This window comes from Eleginops maclovinus, chromosome 16 (genome assembly GCF_036324505.1).
Source record: "Eleginops maclovinus isolate JMC-PN-2008 ecotype Puerto Natales chromosome 16, JC_Emac_rtc_rv5, whole genome shotgun sequence".
Taxonomy (NCBI): domain Eukaryota; kingdom Metazoa; phylum Chordata; class Actinopteri; order Perciformes; family Eleginopidae; genus Eleginops; species Eleginops maclovinus.
The window spans coordinates 8,154,472-8,173,313 of NC_086364.1; the positions used below are offsets into that span (position 1 = coordinate 8,154,472).

General features: G+C 39.5%; 1 protein-coding gene across 1 annotated transcript; it reads right to left on the reverse strand.

Moving 5' to 3' along the window:
- Positions 1–23: 23 nt before the first annotated feature.
- On the reverse strand, positions 24–18,102 carry tmem184a (transmembrane protein 184a). Its single transcript, XM_063904981.1, is given in 10 exon segments — positions 24–1,536; positions 3,475–3,672; positions 3,758–3,927; positions 5,333–5,424; positions 9,362–9,406; positions 9,408–9,438; positions 11,945–12,035; positions 12,893–13,058; positions 17,219–17,437; positions 17,675–18,102. Coding segments are annotated over 9 exon segments (1,242 nt in total). The 5' UTR covers positions 17,675–18,102; the 3' UTR covers positions 24–1,306.
- Positions 18,103–18,842: the final 740 nt, after the last annotated feature.

Consider the following 18,842-nt stretch of genomic DNA (forward strand, 5'->3'; position numbering starts at 1 on the left):
AAAAGAAGTGCAGATCACTCAAGTTACACAAGAAAAGACAAATGTTTAATTCCGTACGAGTGCCACAAAAGGACTAAGACACACAAGTCAACTATTTCTTATCATTTCAAATATGACTTTGTACCCCCCTGTAAATTCATTTCTGCTTTCCCAGAAAGACAGCTATTGGCACACGAAGGTATGGAAATGAAAACAAACTATAACTGATATAAAAAAATTGGTCTCCAATAAGTTATGTACTTAGAAAGCTATGTCCCCCATGTGGCACGGACACAGATGATAACATTTCAAAAGGAAACAAAGTTAGAAGAAACTATTTTTTTAAAGCACACAGATTTGGGTTTGGCCTGACTACGCCTGAACTACACACATTAAATATGTTAAAATCTTCCCGAATAAAATCCAAACAGGTTTTCTCTTACACAAGTAGAACACATAAACACCACAATTTCCAGCAATTACATTCTGGCGATATTTCATAATCTCTGAAACATGAATGGTTATGTGAACACGCATAGTACAATAGTGCATAAGCTGCAAAACAACTGATTGTTAGCGTCTGTTGAACGGCTGTCTAGTTGCACTGAATTAAACTCTTTAGCATGCTGGGGAAATGAACGAGAAGAATACAACTCCCACTTTGTAGGAGACAGGTTTATCCAATTTGTCCATGCTACGGTAGATACAAAGGATCGCAAAGTGCCTTAGTCTGCAGTTTGAAGTGCCTGCTCCAAAACGAATGTGTCGGCGAACAAATCTTTCCATTTGTCAGGAAACCATGCAGGGGGATGCTCAGCGAATACTTCAAACAAGCAGATGCGAGGGACGGTCCATAAAGTGTCATTCCCAGCCATGGCTGCCTCCCTGCTTCCCTCCTGCTGTCACATGTTAATCATCCCCTCTTTGAAAGTGACATGAACCAGAGGGAGCGCTCTTCAGACGGCCACAGAGCCAGCACTGACATAATGAACGAAACAGAATCAGCGGCACTGCTCAACATCCAGCAGCTTGATTTAAAGGAATTGCATTGCTCCAGATGTCTCCGATACAGTGAGGGTGCCTCAGTCATTGTGATTATTACTGTTCAGATGGAGACAGCTCAGTGTCCCTGGTCATTGAGCTATCACTTATAAAAGCTATTCATTTCTTCCTCTTGGTGCTTGAATTATTAACATCAGGACAGAAGCAATGCGTCCATCTTAAATAATGAGATGATTTATGCATTTATGGGATACAGCCGTGTCCCCCAGCGGGTCAGAGATAAGGCAGCAAGGACACAAACAAATCGATCGTGCTGGAAGAATGGTTAGAACTCGTCATCAGAGGTAATCAGCATGATTTTGTCTGACTTGCGGGTGCTCTTGTTGCCGGTGGCCACTTTTCCGTTGGTGCCGGGCTGGACCACCTCCTGGGTGGACTGCTGGGTGTACTGCTGGTAGGCCGGGGAGAAGTTGTGGATCGCGTCCTGCACCATGTCTCCTGGGTTTATGGTCTCCTTCAGTCCGCTGGAGATGCTGTGCATGGGTGGGGTGTTTTCTGTATACAGGAACAAGGACAACAATTAGACAATAATGAGCTTTTAAATGCAGTAATTTGAGGGCAACTTCCCGGAGTCTATTCTAGTTATGTTGAAATAGTTTCCAAGAAATCCACTATCATTTTTAAACAAATTGGAAAAGATAGGTGAAGTAAGCCATGCATTGGGAATGAACACAATGCAAATAAAGGGGGTTGCTGTTAAGACTTGAATCTCATTTCTTGAAGAATTAAAAGCTAGCTATGACAAATTCCCAGAGCCCAGGCTAACATCTTCATGTTGCTCTTTTTGCCAAACAACTAACCATGATATAGAACTGAAATGCAGCAGAAAAGGCTGCTTCGCTAATGACATGTTAACTTAATTTTGCCAATCAATTATGCCCTCTTATGCAACGTAACAGCAGTTTTTGTCAATATTGAGTGAAAGATTTAAACTCTAAATAGGCAGAATATTTCTTTCATCATGGCTTTTCCACAGGCTGCAGACTAGAAAGGGACTGAACACAATTCCTTTCATGGCCACCGTTTCACTGCTAGTCCCTTAGCACCCAGCTGTGAGCCAGGTGGAATTTACCGTACAACTAAAAGGGTTCTCAAGGAAAAAAAAAAACCGAGGCAGAGATCCACAGCTTTCTGTTTCAGGGTCACTGGCAGTGCTGTGTGGATCGAGGGTGGCGAAGATTGGGTGGGTGGGGGCGCTATTGGCAGTTAGAAACGGTCTGCTGAGTTTCTCCTCACTGCAGCAACCTACACAACGACTGAGGGAGAGGAATGGCAAACCAGAGGAGTGGCGACCACACATGCCAACACTGAAGGTGGGTGTGCACCGGCAGAACTACATTGTTTGGAGACTTAATGATGTTATTCACATAGCAGTTGACAGGATGGATGAAAAACATAGGTAATGTTCAGCTGGGAAATAGTTAAAACGAATATCTTTCCATATGGGAAGGAATAACTGAAAAGAAACATTTCATTGTACCTTCTTTGATTTTAAAGATAAATAAATGGTAATATCAAATGGATACTGTAATGTTTCAGTTTTATCACCACCTCCAGCGTTTCTGAATCATCAGCAGCCCACGGGAAGAGAGGGTTTCCTACAGTATAGCAGAAAAAAAATTGGCAAAATGATTGATATCGCTGCGGAAGCCTTTTCACATTGCTTCCATTTGTCTTTGACTTGAAAGCAGCGCTGACGTCAAAGAGGTGCTGCTCGCTCGCTGATAGTTACTGTTCTGTATTCCGCTTCATCTTCCGCTACATTGTTTTACGATCAACTTCTGTCTGAGCCACGAGTTACAATGTCTTTTCCGATGAAAGCTCCTGCCTGCCTGCACCGCTGTCGTGATCAGTGTGTCATTAAATTCAGAAGAAAAAAGTATACATTTTTACATATAAACATTCCAGCTTGTGCACGTGTTAAACATGATGAATGAAAAGTTTGAAGCTGTGTACTCTAACTGATTCATCATTTTTTTATTTATAAAAAAAATAATATACTGAATTAGAATACAGATTTACTATAGTCAACCATAACTTACATTTATCTCGACCTGTTTATGTTTTTGATTTGTTTTGTGTGCTGTGATTTCCACCATTTGTTTGTCTATCATTCTAAATGTCTTTGTACTATTAATGTTGTCTTATTCTGGGAGGGGGGTTGAAAAAAATTGACAACCTGCACACCTGTTTTTCTGTCGTGAAACTGTGTTTGTTGTTTAAGGAAAAGAAAAACAAAGTTTAAAAAAAGTCAGTGTGACTGACATGGCTGCAAAAGGCACAGATTATTGTTGATAACACTTTCAAGTCTGTTTCATTCGGAGAAGGGACATGCCAACATGTCTTTTCCTTTTCCTTTATTGTAGAGACAGAATTGAAACGAGGCGACGGAGGGGATAACATGAGGGCAAGAAGTAATGACGAGCAGCTCACCTGGCACTTCATTCTTCTTCTCCTGGTACACGGTGCAGGTAAAGGCATATTTGAGGGCAATGGCAGCAAAGAACATCTCAATGCAGATGATGAAGTTCTGCCAGCCTGCTGCCACGGTGCCGGCGCCGACCTCATGTCCATCGATGAAGAGAGCGTTGGGTATGACCCCCCAGCGTTCCAGGATGGCGAGGACCATTCCTACAAAAGCAGCAACACTTTCATCAGCAATTTATACGTTTTATGTTGCAGTTCTGATATCGAAAAAGTAGATAGGAGAGCTTACCTTGCCAGAAGGATAAGAAGATGACTGATTTGATGGTGAGGAACTTCAGCACCGGTTCGTACGGCCTGAGCAGGTCACTTGTTGCGAAGAAGAAGATGAAGAGGGCGTAGAGAGACAGGCTGACTGAGAAGTTGTAGATGATTGTGATGTACAGGTATCCTCCATTTATGCTGCAAAGAAACAGAGTGTTAGAAGACACAAAATGACAAATTTGGTCCATTTACAACACGATGACATTGTTCCATCTGTGATCATATGAAAAGCCTGCTCACAGTGAATCTCCTATGTGTTTTGACAGCGATGATTTATGCATATCTTAAATCCATTTATTACTTTTTGCTGAAAAGACAGTCAGCCTAAATTTGAGGACATTTTCAGCCATACTGCAAGAACAGCTGGAAATGCAGCCTGTTTGTTCCCTTCTTTAGAAGAGTTAATAAAGCCTGTGTGCACAAGTCCTTCTTATTTCAGAATGCGTTTGACAAACAGGCAGACTTGTCTATATTTCAATGTCAGAGTGCCTTTCTACCTTCTTTGCATTCAAGAGAGCCTCTCTGAGGCCTCAGCTGTGACTATACTAATTACTCCCACCCAGTATAGAGCGCATGGTTGGCTGAAAGCGTATAAGTAAACAATCTGTGAATCATCATGGTCTTGCAATAGAGCTTAGAGAAAGACACGAAAGTAGAGACACTTCTGCCTGCTAATTTTGCTGTTGAAGTATATTGAGAAATAAGGAGGAAGGATTAAATCATGTCTATCTTTTAGCTCAACAATAAGAGGGTAATAATAGAAAGCTGATTGGAAATGTCTGTCGCGAGCCCTTGTTGAACTCTGTGCTTTTTCTGAGTAGTTTGGAAATTGTTGTCACAGCTGAATCTTCAGAATGAGACAGCGCTGAGAGGCTGAGAATTGCACCTGAAATAAGGCTGAATAATGAAATAATGGGCTTTTGATTGCACACTAAAGACAATTTTGTTACATGTATTACCCTCTCCACATTCTGTGGAGACCGTATTCTGGCTCATTTTGTGGGACTGGAAACGCACTAGAATTACCGTAAGTTTGTCAATCTGCAATCTCCCCCGTCTTTGTATCACATCCAAAGTAAAAGTATGAAATTAAACAATTCATCTCCTCTTATTATACTTGGCTCCACTGAGTGCAGCACACAATAAGAATTAAGGGTCTTCATTCCAGGACACTTATTGCATCTGGGGAAAACTTATGAAGAAGTATAAATTCTTTAGTACATAATAAATGAATAAAAACTTGAATTATTGGCAATACCAACTATTCCCAAAAGCATTTGCTAAGGGTTAGGATAGGGACACAGCTGGGAAAACGTGCAGTGAAGTGTCTGCACACTCTCATAGGAAAGTTAAAACCCAGCTGCACTTACTGCATGAAATGAAACCATTTTATCTGAACATCTTCATTAGGCCAACTGTGACTGTAATTATCTCCATTTGCAAATCATTTCCGTGTGGACATAACGTCTACAAGTCTTCTGCCAATTATATGATATGTGTAAGATACATAAAGAATGAAATGGAATGTGAGGCGCTTGCTTACTTAAAATCTCCATCGTGGTATTTGCCATAAGCCTGCAGGACGATGGTGATGACGGCCATGATGGGTTTGACAACGCAGAACTGGAGAGTCGCCTGGAGAACACATTAGAATCAGAGTGAGAAACAAAACAAGCAAAGGACGCCAGGAAGGTGGAAGGACGTCAGAATCTGTTTGTACATTGAATTACCTGTAGAACTCACTGACAACCACCAGAGCACATAGATATATCTTTAATACATACCAAACAAAAGGGTAAAAATTCTATTTACAGCCGGGTTTTGTGTTTGACTGTGTCTCAGCTGGGAAAAACTCTTGTGCATAACTCCTCATGAAAGAGCAAAATATGTTTTTAAGCTTTGGCTTTTACAGGCTGAACAAAGACAAATATACAAGGTAATTTGTGATCTTGGAGGAGCTGGAAAATGGGTTTTGGACTGAGCGAGTCATGTCTTCCCAGTTTCATTTCCTGTCTTTGTGCTAAACTAAGCTAAGTTAAACTAACTGTCTGCTGGCAGTAGCCTTACATTCAACGGGGAGAAAAAAGTGGGATCAATAATCCGAACAATACAGCACATCATCATTTCTAGAATGATGACATAATAAATGAAAATCTTTTTTAAAAATAGCAAATAAAAAAACAATGCATGTTTTGCTAGACTTGTTTTTCATTCCGGTCGAGAAAGCAAACCCTCTTGACACTGATGTCTTCATGCTGATAGCGACTGGCTGGAGAATGCAGTGGAGGTGTCGACATGCATACAATATAACACTGGAGGACAGGTGTCTTCTTTGTTGTGTATTGAAGCCTGAACCAACCAATTTGACAGAGGCTGCTCCAAACTCCCATCAGCCCTGCGGCACTTGAAAGCAACAAACCAGCAGTGTTCAACTTGATAAGCCGGGGGGGGGGGGGGCTTTTTAGAATGGCCAGAGTGGGTGGTGGGCTTGACAGGATGACATCAATAATAATTTAGATTACTGGTTTGCTTTGAGAATATTCAGAATGACAGTGTGGCACTAGAACAGGCAGAGGGAAAGCAAAGACTGTCTGCAGTAAAAGGTTCAAAGCAAATCATTTAGCATACGTCCTAACATGCTTAATATTCAAAACACTATGCACGTTAATAATGCGGATTCAAAGTCAACCACGGTTTCTGCTCCGATGAATTTAGTTAGAAACTAGCAACCATGCATAAAGACTCTATACACTTTAATACAGAGCTACATGTGCGTACGTCAGTGTCAAAGCACATGTTAAAACAAACGTGGATACCGTTCCTACAGCAAACTGATACATCAAGGGGCTGTGAATTCAGGGAACTGTGCTTGTCTGTTATACTCACTACACTTGACATTTCACATTTTTTTGTAAGCAACCTGCCTGCGTTTTTTATTGCATTACTTAATAATGTCTCGTGGAGAATTCACAGCTTGAAACGACCCGGAGCATTTCCTTTCAGTAATAATTCTTATCACTGCAATAGTTCACGGATGGCAGCTATCGAAGGAAGTCGTTTTTAAATTTCTCCAGAGTCCCATTACACAGAACCACCTCGATTCTTGGTGTGTTTCAATCTAGATGCTCCATCCACTCCTTCTAAATTGATAAGTTTAACTAACAGTTGTATGTATCGGACTATAAACTTGTTGTTTTATGGTCATGTTGCCTCACCCTCTTCTCCCATGGTGCTGTATTCTCTTGGATATGTCATCTCTTCAAGGTAACTCTCAGAGGCTTTTCTGATAAAACCTCTGCCTGACACTAGGGCACAACTCATCAAATATTAATTGCAATCCTGATTTAGGTCAGTTAAATGAACGTGACTGACTGCAGTGATTGCCTTTGTTGGCTTCCGAACTGTTTGGAATGACAGATTCCACCGAGAGCTTCCCTACATCTACAGCCTGAGTCTTCATACTGTGGAAGACCTCATGTCTCGTTCCTGTGCCCAAGACGCTTTGTCCCAGTGGCTTCAAAGACTTTAATTGCATGTTTTTACCTAAACTTTCAATTAAAAGTATTCATCTTATTTTAATATGGTGCAACAACACCTAACTTCTCCCTGGGATCAATAGAGCATTTTGACGGGTTGATTGAATATTGACGTTTAAAATACATGCTAAAGGTTTAATATTGAACAGAAAGCAGGTGGGCAAATCAAAATATGGACTTTATTTAGGGAACTTGGTCATTATTGTGCGACCATGACTGATTGATTGTTCTGGCAGCTGTTTTTCTGTTTAAGGAGAAAAAAACTTTCACACAAACACTACTGCTTGGTAATTACATTTGGGTAGGGAATGATTGTAGGAAAAAGAAATGCATCAACGATATTGTGCTGGTGTAAAGCCATGAGTTGTACAGCATTGATATTTTTCAGATAAAAGTCTATTATTTTGTAGCACGCTTTCCCATTGTCCTTCAACTGCGCAACAGCTGCCCCTAGGATTCAAATAGTTCCACTTTGGCCCAGTATCAGCAAAATAAGAGCCTAAAGTGTCCTACAATATGATAAAGGAGTCAAACTGAAATAAAAAAGTAACAGTTTGGGATGCAAGAGAAGCTTATCCTCTAACCTTATCTCCAAGAACCACAATTACTTCAGGCAGCTTTTCCATATCAGTGATTAATTTGTCACCCGCCTTTAAATCACAGACTAAAGCTTCTCCAAGTTGTGCAATGAATATCAACGTTTTACCCCCACCTCCCCCAAAAAAGGATCAAAGCCTTTCAAATATTTTGCTCTGTTAGGGTGCTGGGTGAAAGTTTGAGTTTTTGACTTTGAGGTTTTCACTCAAAGACAACCACAAGATGTTTTTCCCAAGTGACCACTACAGGATCAATATAGCTGATTGACAAGTCCAGTAACGAATCAATTAGAAAGTCCCAAAGCAGTTTCATTACTTTGAATCCAGTTAGTCAATCGCTCCGAGAGAGTTGACCTGCTTAACAGAGTTTAATATTTTCCTGAAATGTTCAATATATTGATTTCTGAAATTGTCTGTGAATGTTAATGAAGTTGACCAGTTTTGAAAGCAGAATGAATTATTTCCAAACACTTTCATTGCACCGACACCCAGAGCAGCATTTTGGTACTGCAGCACCTCTTTTCACCCTTTGTCTGAAACCAGAGCCCAGTCTGCTCTGATTGGTTAGCTTGCCAGCTCAGTTATGGGCTGTCAACAGCTTAGAGATATCCTGCCCCTTGCTTATCATGTGCAATACTGTATGCTGGAGCGCTAACCAATAGAAGCGCAAGTGTTACATAGTGATGTCACTGACGCAGGAGTCCAATGGCTCAGGCAGTGTGTAGGAGAGAAATTCTGTCTGGAGGTAACTTTGGGATTTGAACCTTTGCAGACCATTAATAATAACCACATGAATCCGTGTAACACTACAGGAAAGGGAAAACCCAAGAGAGAATAATAGGGCCCCTTTGACCGCATGGTGCGTTCGATTGGATTTGTCAACAGTGTGTTCAAATTCAGATGGCATCCACTGCCTCTTTATGAATGGTGTTGATGGGTAAATGCTGACTTGTATTCAGTATATAAACGTGCCTTGAGGGTCGTAAAGACTGAGAAAGCGCTATATAAATGCAGTCCATTTACCACTCAGATATGTCGACATCTTGCACGCTTTACTTTCAAAACACTTCACGTAGGATTACTGTGAAAGCCCATTGAGTGCTTATCAATTTCTGCAAGATAAAAAAAACCCATCCATATCATCATGTGTTTTGTTTTCAAGACATAACTCATAGTTTCAGTTTCCATCAGCATTAGACTGAGAGTCTGTGCAGCATACCAAGACACTGAGGGAGCGCTGCGCTGACAGCTCATATCGTCTTTTGCTGTTTATCATCAAACTGTGGTGAACTGCTTTGTTTTCTTTTTTACACCAGTTGATGTTATCATGTAAAGCCAAGGCTAGTCAGGAGATCTGGGCAAAATAGTGATCTGTTTTTACAAAAGTATTTCTGTGGTCTAAAGAACACCGTTACAGACAAGGTGAGGATTAAATCTCACCTGTTTGCAGAATCTCAAAAAGCCGATGGAGTAGCTTATTCCCACCGAGGCAGCAGGTACCATACAGACAACTAGACCTGTGAACACAACAGGAAAAAGATGAGCTATTTAGTGATGACAACACAAACACCATATACTTAGCATGGGATAACAGACGCAAGCTAAACTAAAGTGTTTGGAGTGAAATACAATAAACAGCTGGCTAACATGTTCCTGTTTTTTGTTTACATTATAGCTTACAACCATTGATTGACAGGTCATTAATCAGTCAACAGATGATCAATCAATGGCAATTTTTTCAATCAATGTCTAATAAAAAGAAACTCAGACATTTGCTACGTCCAGCTTCTCAACTGTCAGAAAGATTTGCTGTCCTTTTTGGTTTTATGGAACAGCCAACTGCTTTTTGACTGTTTGACTGACACTGCAGGAAAATGAGAACATGTCACCTAGGGCTCAGAGGAACTATGATGGATGGTTTTTATTATTAAGAAGATAAATTGGCAGACCAATCAATAATGCAAATTGGTCGCTGGTTTGACAATACTGTTTAGTGGGCTGTATGTTGACTTGAATTATGTGGCCAAGTAATAAAAGGTCTAGGGTCAAACATTTTAGGGGCAACAGTTTTGTAAAATAACTGACCAAATTGAGACTTACAAATCTGCCGACCTGTGTGTTTTGGAGCTATAGTATATATAAACACATCAAGTAAACTGAAGCTGCTAACACCAAAGTTTGGGCAGGTATTGCACATTAAATGCATTGGATAAATACAATGACATAAATATTGGACAGTGGTGTTAAAGGGCTTTTGGTCTCATGGTGTTTTTTGTAAATCAACCACAGACAGACTGGTCTGAGGATCGGGACAAAAGAAGGTAGATTTAACTTTTTCTTGAAGAACCAGTGCAGTTACATTCTTTGTGTATTGCATTATAACAGTTAGCAGTTTGGGGTTTACGAGGCAGTTTTTGGAAAGGGACAAACGGCATCAATTAACTGGTTAGAAAAACTGGCTTTACTGTAGGAGTGAGCTTTGAGGCAGCAGACAGGAGGATTAGCTCTGAACTATGCCTCGCCCGGGCCACCCTTCCTGCATTAGCAGCACGTCAGCATTGCAGAACCTGTTGCTTTTTATTGTGGCGCCTCTGAGCAGTGCGCTCAGCTTCTAGAGATTCAAGGCTGAACCAACTTCTATGTTACTGTGTTAGTGTGAAGGTAAAGCATCACATAAGTTGATTGCTTGTGTTTAAATCACAGACAGTCATAAATTATGTCCTTAATAGTTTGGTGCAAACTTGATGTTGCCTTTTTAAAACACATTTCCTTCAACGATTATCTGTAGATGTAATACATTCGTTTGTCAACGTGTTTTTACTCTGAAATATTAGCATTAGACAGTCTGTCCGAAAATGCAGTGACATGGAGAGTTCCATTAATTAATAGGAGTACCTGCTTTTATTTGTGATGTATTTATATTATTTACAAATGAGCACACACACTACTTAACAGGCAAACTATATGTAGAACCTGCAAAAGAAGCACCGATGCAGACGCTGTCTGTGTGGACACTACACGCATGGGTCAGCAGAGGCAGTTTGGCCCGAGCATAATGTCTACATGTCTTATTATTTCAACCTATCTGTCTTTTTCTTCTTTGTAGATGAGCTACTGATACTCTACCCAAACAATGAAATGTATCGTCATCAATTGCAAATGAGAGCATAGACAAATCAGTCCAAGTGAATTTGAGAAACAAATTGGGATTTGCCTACAGAGTATTTTCTGCTCTCAGAACCTGAGGTGTATTATTTAAGCAGTTAAAACTTAATCTGGTTTATTAATGGGGACATGAGACATTAAATTACATCTAAAACTGCTATAGCATTTTAATAAGAATTAGAATAGACTTAATGCTCTACTTAAATGGCGTGACTATGTTTGGTACATGCTAATGCAGCTAGCTTTTAAGCATGGTTACAGTGTACAGACTTAATCTAGGTGATTCTATTAATCTGCCACGGGACTGATTAAAACCTACTTAACTTCACGAAGCTGCATTACTATCCACAGTATTGGATGTTGAAGGAAATCCTAAAGGACGGGCAACATAGAGGCAGTGAAGTCTAAAACAAGATGTTGAATGTATGCCTCATCTCCAGCTGCTGTTGAGCAATGCTGCCATTTATCAGGGCCTTACATTAGTGTCTCCACTGTCTTAAGAACCTGGCAAAGAGCAGCTGCCCTGTGGCTGAGTCAGCCATAAAACACAGCCCGTCTAAGGCTGCTCAAAAGCTCTGAGGTAAGGGATAAGTGGCACAGATTAACAACGCACTTGTTTATGGCCTGCTCTTTCTATGTGGTGTTCAAACTAAATGCTAATTCGAGGGCAGCAAGATGCACCATTTGTGATTGTAAAAGTGAGGTTAATCCATATTGTGGTTTGACCCGGTCAAGCTGAAGAGGATGTGATACTTGTGTCAACTTGAAAAATATTTTAAACATCAAACAAGTACCAAATAAAACCAGTATGAGCTTGCATGGCACAACTGAATGGAGAATTGGAATGAGATCACTCACTGTATGGGCTTCCCTCGGATCTCTGACATGATTGCACTCTCTCCTCCCAGATACTCAAAGGACAGGCTCAGGAAATTGTAAATGACAAAAGCTGAAACAGACAGAAAAGAGTCTTAAACCCCTGAACCACACATGATTTTAACTGTAGAATAATTCTCATCACCTTCAAGTATAAGCTCATTTGAAAAAGGTCAAATCATTTTAGAGGAGAAAACTTCCTCATGATAAAAAAATAATTAGTCCTACATTTTGAAACAATAAGTGTTTCCGTCCTTACATTAAGAAGCTTCCAAGGGTTCTGTGTCTCTGAAATCCCTTCCTAATCCTTTGTTGCTATTTAAAGAGGGATTAAATGGAGCTAATGCAGATGGTGTCCAGTCAAGAGAAGGTTCATTATGTTTTAGCCGTAGCTGCTGGTCTACTGTGCCTGCTTTCTGATGCACTGTGCCATCAATCAGCCACAAAATTGGCCTGCAAACTGGAAACTAATCTCCTGAATAATGTATTTCCTACTTTTCTCAAATTACTTGCAATACGTTTTGCAAATGATTCACCTTTGCAATTGGTGAAGTGATTTACTTCAAAATGTACAATTCATATACATGATAACAGCTGCAATGCAAAAAAGCCTGTCAACTACAAAAATGACAGGGTTTATTTATTTTTTAACACAGAAAATGACTGCAGTGGTACAAACACATTCCAAAATAAAAAACAAAAAGGATAAAATCATTCAAAGGTCCAATTGTTTACTTCCAAACACTGAAACCACGTGCAAAAAGGATGCTCCTAAAATAACTCCACCTAGAAATGTAACACCTCCAATAATGAGGTCTACCTACATAGGAACAATGACTGCTGTGGAAACTAGTTTGGTCAGTTCCTCGTCTTTCCTGCAATGTAAAATACGCAGATACTTTGAAAAGGTGGAGTGTTTGTGATACTAACCTTCATAGCAGTCTCGAATTGAATCAAAGTAGACATAATATTGGTCGTTGCTGATGAAGAGCAGGCTGAGCCAAGAGTCGAAAGAATAAACTGGCACGATGAACAGGATGCGGATAATGTAGCGCTGCTCATTGGGGACAGAGTAAGATCGGAGGTGTGTATAGATCTGAAATGAAAAACATAAACAAAGCAAATGAAAAACATTGGAAATAGAAAATGAGAACTTGTGGAATACAGTTATGAATTAAACAACTCATTTTTGATCATGAAGTATGACATTAAAATAAAAAACTGTTGCACAAGAAGTCACCAAAGTTTAGCATTGACTCTGAAGCCACATGCACGTGATACACCAGAGAGCCCATGGCAAATGATCAACTGGATAATATTTATAGCTTTATTTTATCTTGCAAGGATCACTCCATCCTTGTAAATACCTGTCACTATGAAACACGGCAGCAGGTTGTACTATAATAAATAAAGATCACACAACTTCATTTTAAAAGGGGCCCCATAATGCTAACTTTCAGGTTCCTATTTTTTATTTTGTGCCTCTAATGTAACATGTTTACATGATTTAATGTTCAAAAGGTTCTTTGCAGCACCTCTTTTCACCCTCTGTCTGAAACCAGAGTCCAGTCTGCTCTGATCGATTAGCTGGCGGCCCTGTTGAGATTGTTCAACTGCTCAGTGATGTCTCGCCCCATAGCCTATCAGTTACAATGTGTCGGAGTGCTAGCCAATAGAAGCATGAGTGTAACATGTAGTGATGTCCCTACAGTATGATTCGGAACAAAAACTGGTACACAACACTCAACAACAGGAAAGGAAAATGCAAAGAAGCACAACAGGGCCTCTTTAATGACCTTCCAAAACAGTCAAGCTTTAAACTGACTGTTGACACTTACCTTATATTGTACAGCTTGAACTTCAAATCAGAAGCAGACAATATGGTCAGTAAATAAATAGATTTTTTCACTGAGCTGATAAATGGCCTTAACCTTTAACTTCCCCCATACAGACTGCATAACATGTAAAGTGGGGCAGCTGACAGCATTAACAGAATATGGCAGGGGATCTGGTTATCATTCTTTCCAGTGACCTTTAGTTTCATACACAAGGCCTTCTTTTTTTTTAGACATGCCAAGACTGACACTCGATATGACAGTGTTACACACATGAGCAACATCTGAATGATGCTTTTGAGGTTTTTTTTATCTTTAAAAAGTAATGCTGAGGTAAGTGTTTGCTTATCCAATCTGATCTTAAGCAAACACAGCTCTTCATGGTCTGGATGTCAGTAGAGGGAGTGACGTTTTCAACAGTGTAATTAAAGCACAGTCAAACTGCCTCTGCAGGTTGGCTAATCTCATCAATGTTAACAAATCAAAAGCCAAGCTGTCACAACATACTGTAAGGGTGTGGCTGAACTGCCAACCTAGAAACGCTTCTGATCAAACTCACAATAAAGAATAGAAAAACGTCAAGACTTATCATTGAAAATTGCGCATTTTATTCATCCTCAAATAAATGAAGATGGGTCCCACTAATACTCACAGCTGCTCTTCAACTAAACACTTAGGATATTACATTGGAAAATCTGTCAAATTGTTTTCCAGCATTCTTTTTCATCTGCAGATGATTAAAGTCGTGCAGAAAGAGCTCTAAACATGTAGCGCTCATTACAGACTCAAGCATAACAGGGACTATTATTGAGAAGCACAGATCAGAGGCAATTGTTTTCTCGTGAAAACCGATGACTCATTCTTTGTTAAGAGACCATTTAAAAAATAATAACTACAGAAAACATGCTTTCAGTTGACCAAGATGCTTATCATGAGCTGTTAGTAAACTAATTGAGCATGAGGGTCAAGCCAAGTAATAACACCATTCTCATTGCTGACTCATATCCCTCTAATAAAACAGGGAAAGTAAACAACTTCAGCTGCCATATCCATGTGTTACCCCAGCAAATGTTGAACCAATTACTGCAACAATAGTGAGCGAAAATGAACAACTATAGCAATCAATAGCTCTTGTAATTTATTTTTTTCTAGAAATTCCCCAAAATATGATTTTACACTGAATATTTTAAGTTTTGAGTGTGACCTGAAACTTTTGGATGCTGCCCTCATTTGTAATTCTTAACACATTTATGTACATTTATTGTTGATAAATCACTTTATGAAATGTCAAAAAATATGAAAAGGTGCCAGCTATCATTTCCCAAAGCCCAATATGATGTATTCAAATAGCTTGTCTTAACTGAAGACTCCTAAACCAAAATAATGTTCATTTAACACCCAGATATGACAAGGAAAAGCAGCAAATCAAGACATCTGATGAGCTTTAACCAGCAATTTCTTGCTTAAAAAATGAATGAAAACATTAATTGATTGTCAAAATAGAGGCCATCCAAAAAAACGCCACACTGCTGCAGCTCTAGATTTCTTCTCCTCTTTTTTTGGCTCACTTGTTGAATATAATTTTCTTGAAATGATTTTGTTCTTTAATTAAAAAAGGGTAACATTCGTGGGCCAGAAGATTTTTAAGTCTAAAAACCTCCATTTGTAGGACGAAGCTAAACAACACCCAGAGTCTTTCTCTGTACGACACATTCAGCTTGATTAAATGCCTATTGGACGCAGCACATTAAAGCCTGATTACTGCGAGGGTGGGGGTGTGATGCATTCGGCCATCTCTCCATGTGAAGTGAAGCAGACTGTGGACTGATGTCCTCCATTTGCCTGAATGCCAGAAAATCCTTCATCCTTCCTGAATCTATATCGCTGCTGACCTGACAGTAATGCATAGTTGTATGCTGCTAAAGAATAGCTTCGAGCACAAGTAGAGCTCAGACTTATTTCTGCCATAACAGTAGAGTTAGAGGAACCACAATTTTGAAAACTTAATCATAAGCAAAAGCGAATATTGGGACCAGATTTGAGCGATGTGAGTGATGGAGCCATACAGCCCACGATAAATTCAGTCTGCTGTTTCTAATCCCAAGTGCTCCACGTTGCAAAGGGACCAATAAGCCCACACAGAAAAGGGAGGAACACTACACTGACTACCAAACCTGAAAAGCACCGGCGACTTAACAGCAAAGAGGATCTAAGGTCATTGTCTCTGTGTGTTTAGTATTCAGAATGTGAGTTTGGAAGTCTATAGCAATCCTCTAGAGCTAAGTCAGATGAAACACCACCAGCATTGCAACACTTTTCCTTCAGACCATTTTATTCTCCCCCCATGACAGAAGGGATGCATGTTGCCATCCTGCTCCATCTCCCTGCAGCACACTTGCTATTTATTTGTTCAATTAAAATGTCTTGTAGCAAGTGTTTGGCCAAACAAGTACTATATTAAAAAGATAGAAACCAATTTGCTGGATATTGAGTCACAAATCCCTACACAGGCATTGTTTTCAGACTCATAATAACATGATGATGCTTTGTGAGGCTGCTATGAAGATTCTAACAACAAAACAATACTTCCTTTAACTACACAAAAAAACAGTTATGACGGAACATGTGTTCACATAAATATAATGTTGCAGCCCGAGGATGTCCAATGGATGCCTATTCAACAAGGTGTATCGACTAAAATGGCAAACTATTACAGCTACACAACATTATAACCTCAGCAAACAAGAAAGCAACACTCATTCTTAACAAAGCTGCAAATGTTATCTCAATATCAATTGATTTCCCTGGTGATAATACACTGCACCCTACCGCATTCTCTCTGAATGATAAACCATAATGATAAGCTATCATCTGCGCACAGTGGGTAAATCACGCTCACAAGAGGAAACACTCATTTACAGCAGCGTTTAAATTGTTTCTGGGTAAAGGTGGTCTTTGTCGGGCCATTTATTCTTCCAACCTTCCTTCCCCTTCACATGAAGACAGCCTGCTGTGGATTTATTGTCCTTAAAATCAGCTAAAATGTTTAATCTGAGGGCCACTTTCAACTTTAAAGTAAGAAAATATTCCCACAATACAGCAGGCACAACGTAGAATGGATAGTACCTGCCTGGAATACTTTATGACTAGATAAGACACAGTGTGAGTATGAAAATAACTGGTGTGAGCTGCCGAGGCACTGAATTTACAACATTGTTCTGTAAGGTAGGATAATAATCCTTTATGGATATAATAATTTGTTTCCGTCCTCTGGCAAGGGAGGTGCAATGTGTCACTCTTCACCTATCTCAGATTACATTTACTTTACTGAGTGTGCAACGCTTTGAGCTGCATTACTCAGTGTCATATGGTGCACTGATTTAAATCAACTGTGGGTATTTAGAAGTATTCACACACTCACCTGGTGGCATGTTATGAGCAACGCAGACCACACAAATATCCCTGTGAGGGCCTGAGCAGCAGTTGTGTTCAGAAACATCTGGTGTTCTATTGTGCCATTTCCTGTTTGAATAATTGTCATATTGGAGACGTCTGAACCGTCTGGGATGATTGGTGCATCAAGGTGAATGATAGAATTATTTTCAGTTGACAAATCCATCTTTTCCAATGAAATATTCATCTGAAAGAGAGAAAAACAAACAGAGGTTTAACAGTTTACAGTTAAAACACCCCCATGGGTTTGACTTCATAATGCCAAATTATGTCATGCCCCCTGCTTTGAACACAAAAATAATAACATTGTCATAATCATACACACAAATAATTACATGAAAACACCCCCACAGAGGAGGAAAGTGAAAGACTACGTGTTCAGTATCTTGATATTTAACTTCTCTACCGGCAACAAACAGCTTACCTTATCTCAGGAGGTAGGAAGCGGCTTTATCCTGTTTAGTCGATACTGTCCACGACGCCAGTGTTATAGGATCAACATGGAGAATAAACTCGCTTTTCAAAAAAGCCAACCGACCTCATTCACAGTCATTGACAAGCGGCTCGTCGACTTGATCAACGACGGGTTCAACAGACTGGACTTCCTTGTTTGAGACAGGTGCAACACCGAGGTCGAAGTCCAAGCATTCGGAGAGGAAAACTTCAACAACACCTGCGACAGAAAACTCACAATATAGTGCGCTAGCCTGGAGCGTTTACTCGGTGTAACAAGTGGAAAAAAGTCAGACTTTCAGTGTGAACGACGAGTATTTCAATGTATCTTTGAGCGGCGTCTCTCTCAGAGCAACAGCAGAGATAAACAGGTTGGGCACAGGTGAACGGGTCACGTGTTCACAGCTCCACGAGTGACGTCATTACGTTGTCTTTACGTCGGAGAGATTACCTTTAGCATGTAGGAGTGATCGAGAGGTTGGTCATATAACATTTTGGCAAGACCTTGAAATTGAAAAATGTATTAATACCGATTTCTATGTATTCTGTAGCCTAGTGACTCTGTATATTGTTATACATATATATTTTCTATTTCTGTATATACTTGCTGCTAATGTTAATATAAAAAATATATATAGATATATATCTTACTCCCCTTACTTGCCACTAATGTTGATATTTATTATATTTGTACCTATGTTTTAAATATTTTTTCTCATGTTATGGAACAAAATAATTCCCCAATTTGGGATAAATAATTGATCTAACCATCTCTCTATCTCTCTCTCTTATACTGAAAAAGTTAAATGTTACAAAAGAAAATACAACAATCTGTTCAAGATGTCCCTTAATTATAGTTTTACTGAAATGTAACATGTGTACCACAGCTCTAATGGATCAAATAGATGAGAACAATTGCAGAAGGATTTGGATAAACTTTTTGTTCAAAGAATTACAAAAATTACATTTCAGATGTGCCCTTTTTTATTTCTCAATAATCTACACGCAACAATTTCAAATATTCCCAATGAAAAACACTAAGCATTACAAATCCAAAACAAACAAAACAGTAAGGTCAATACATATTTCATACAATGGTGAAAGTGGATCTATCATCTATCATTTTGCAAACTAAGTCA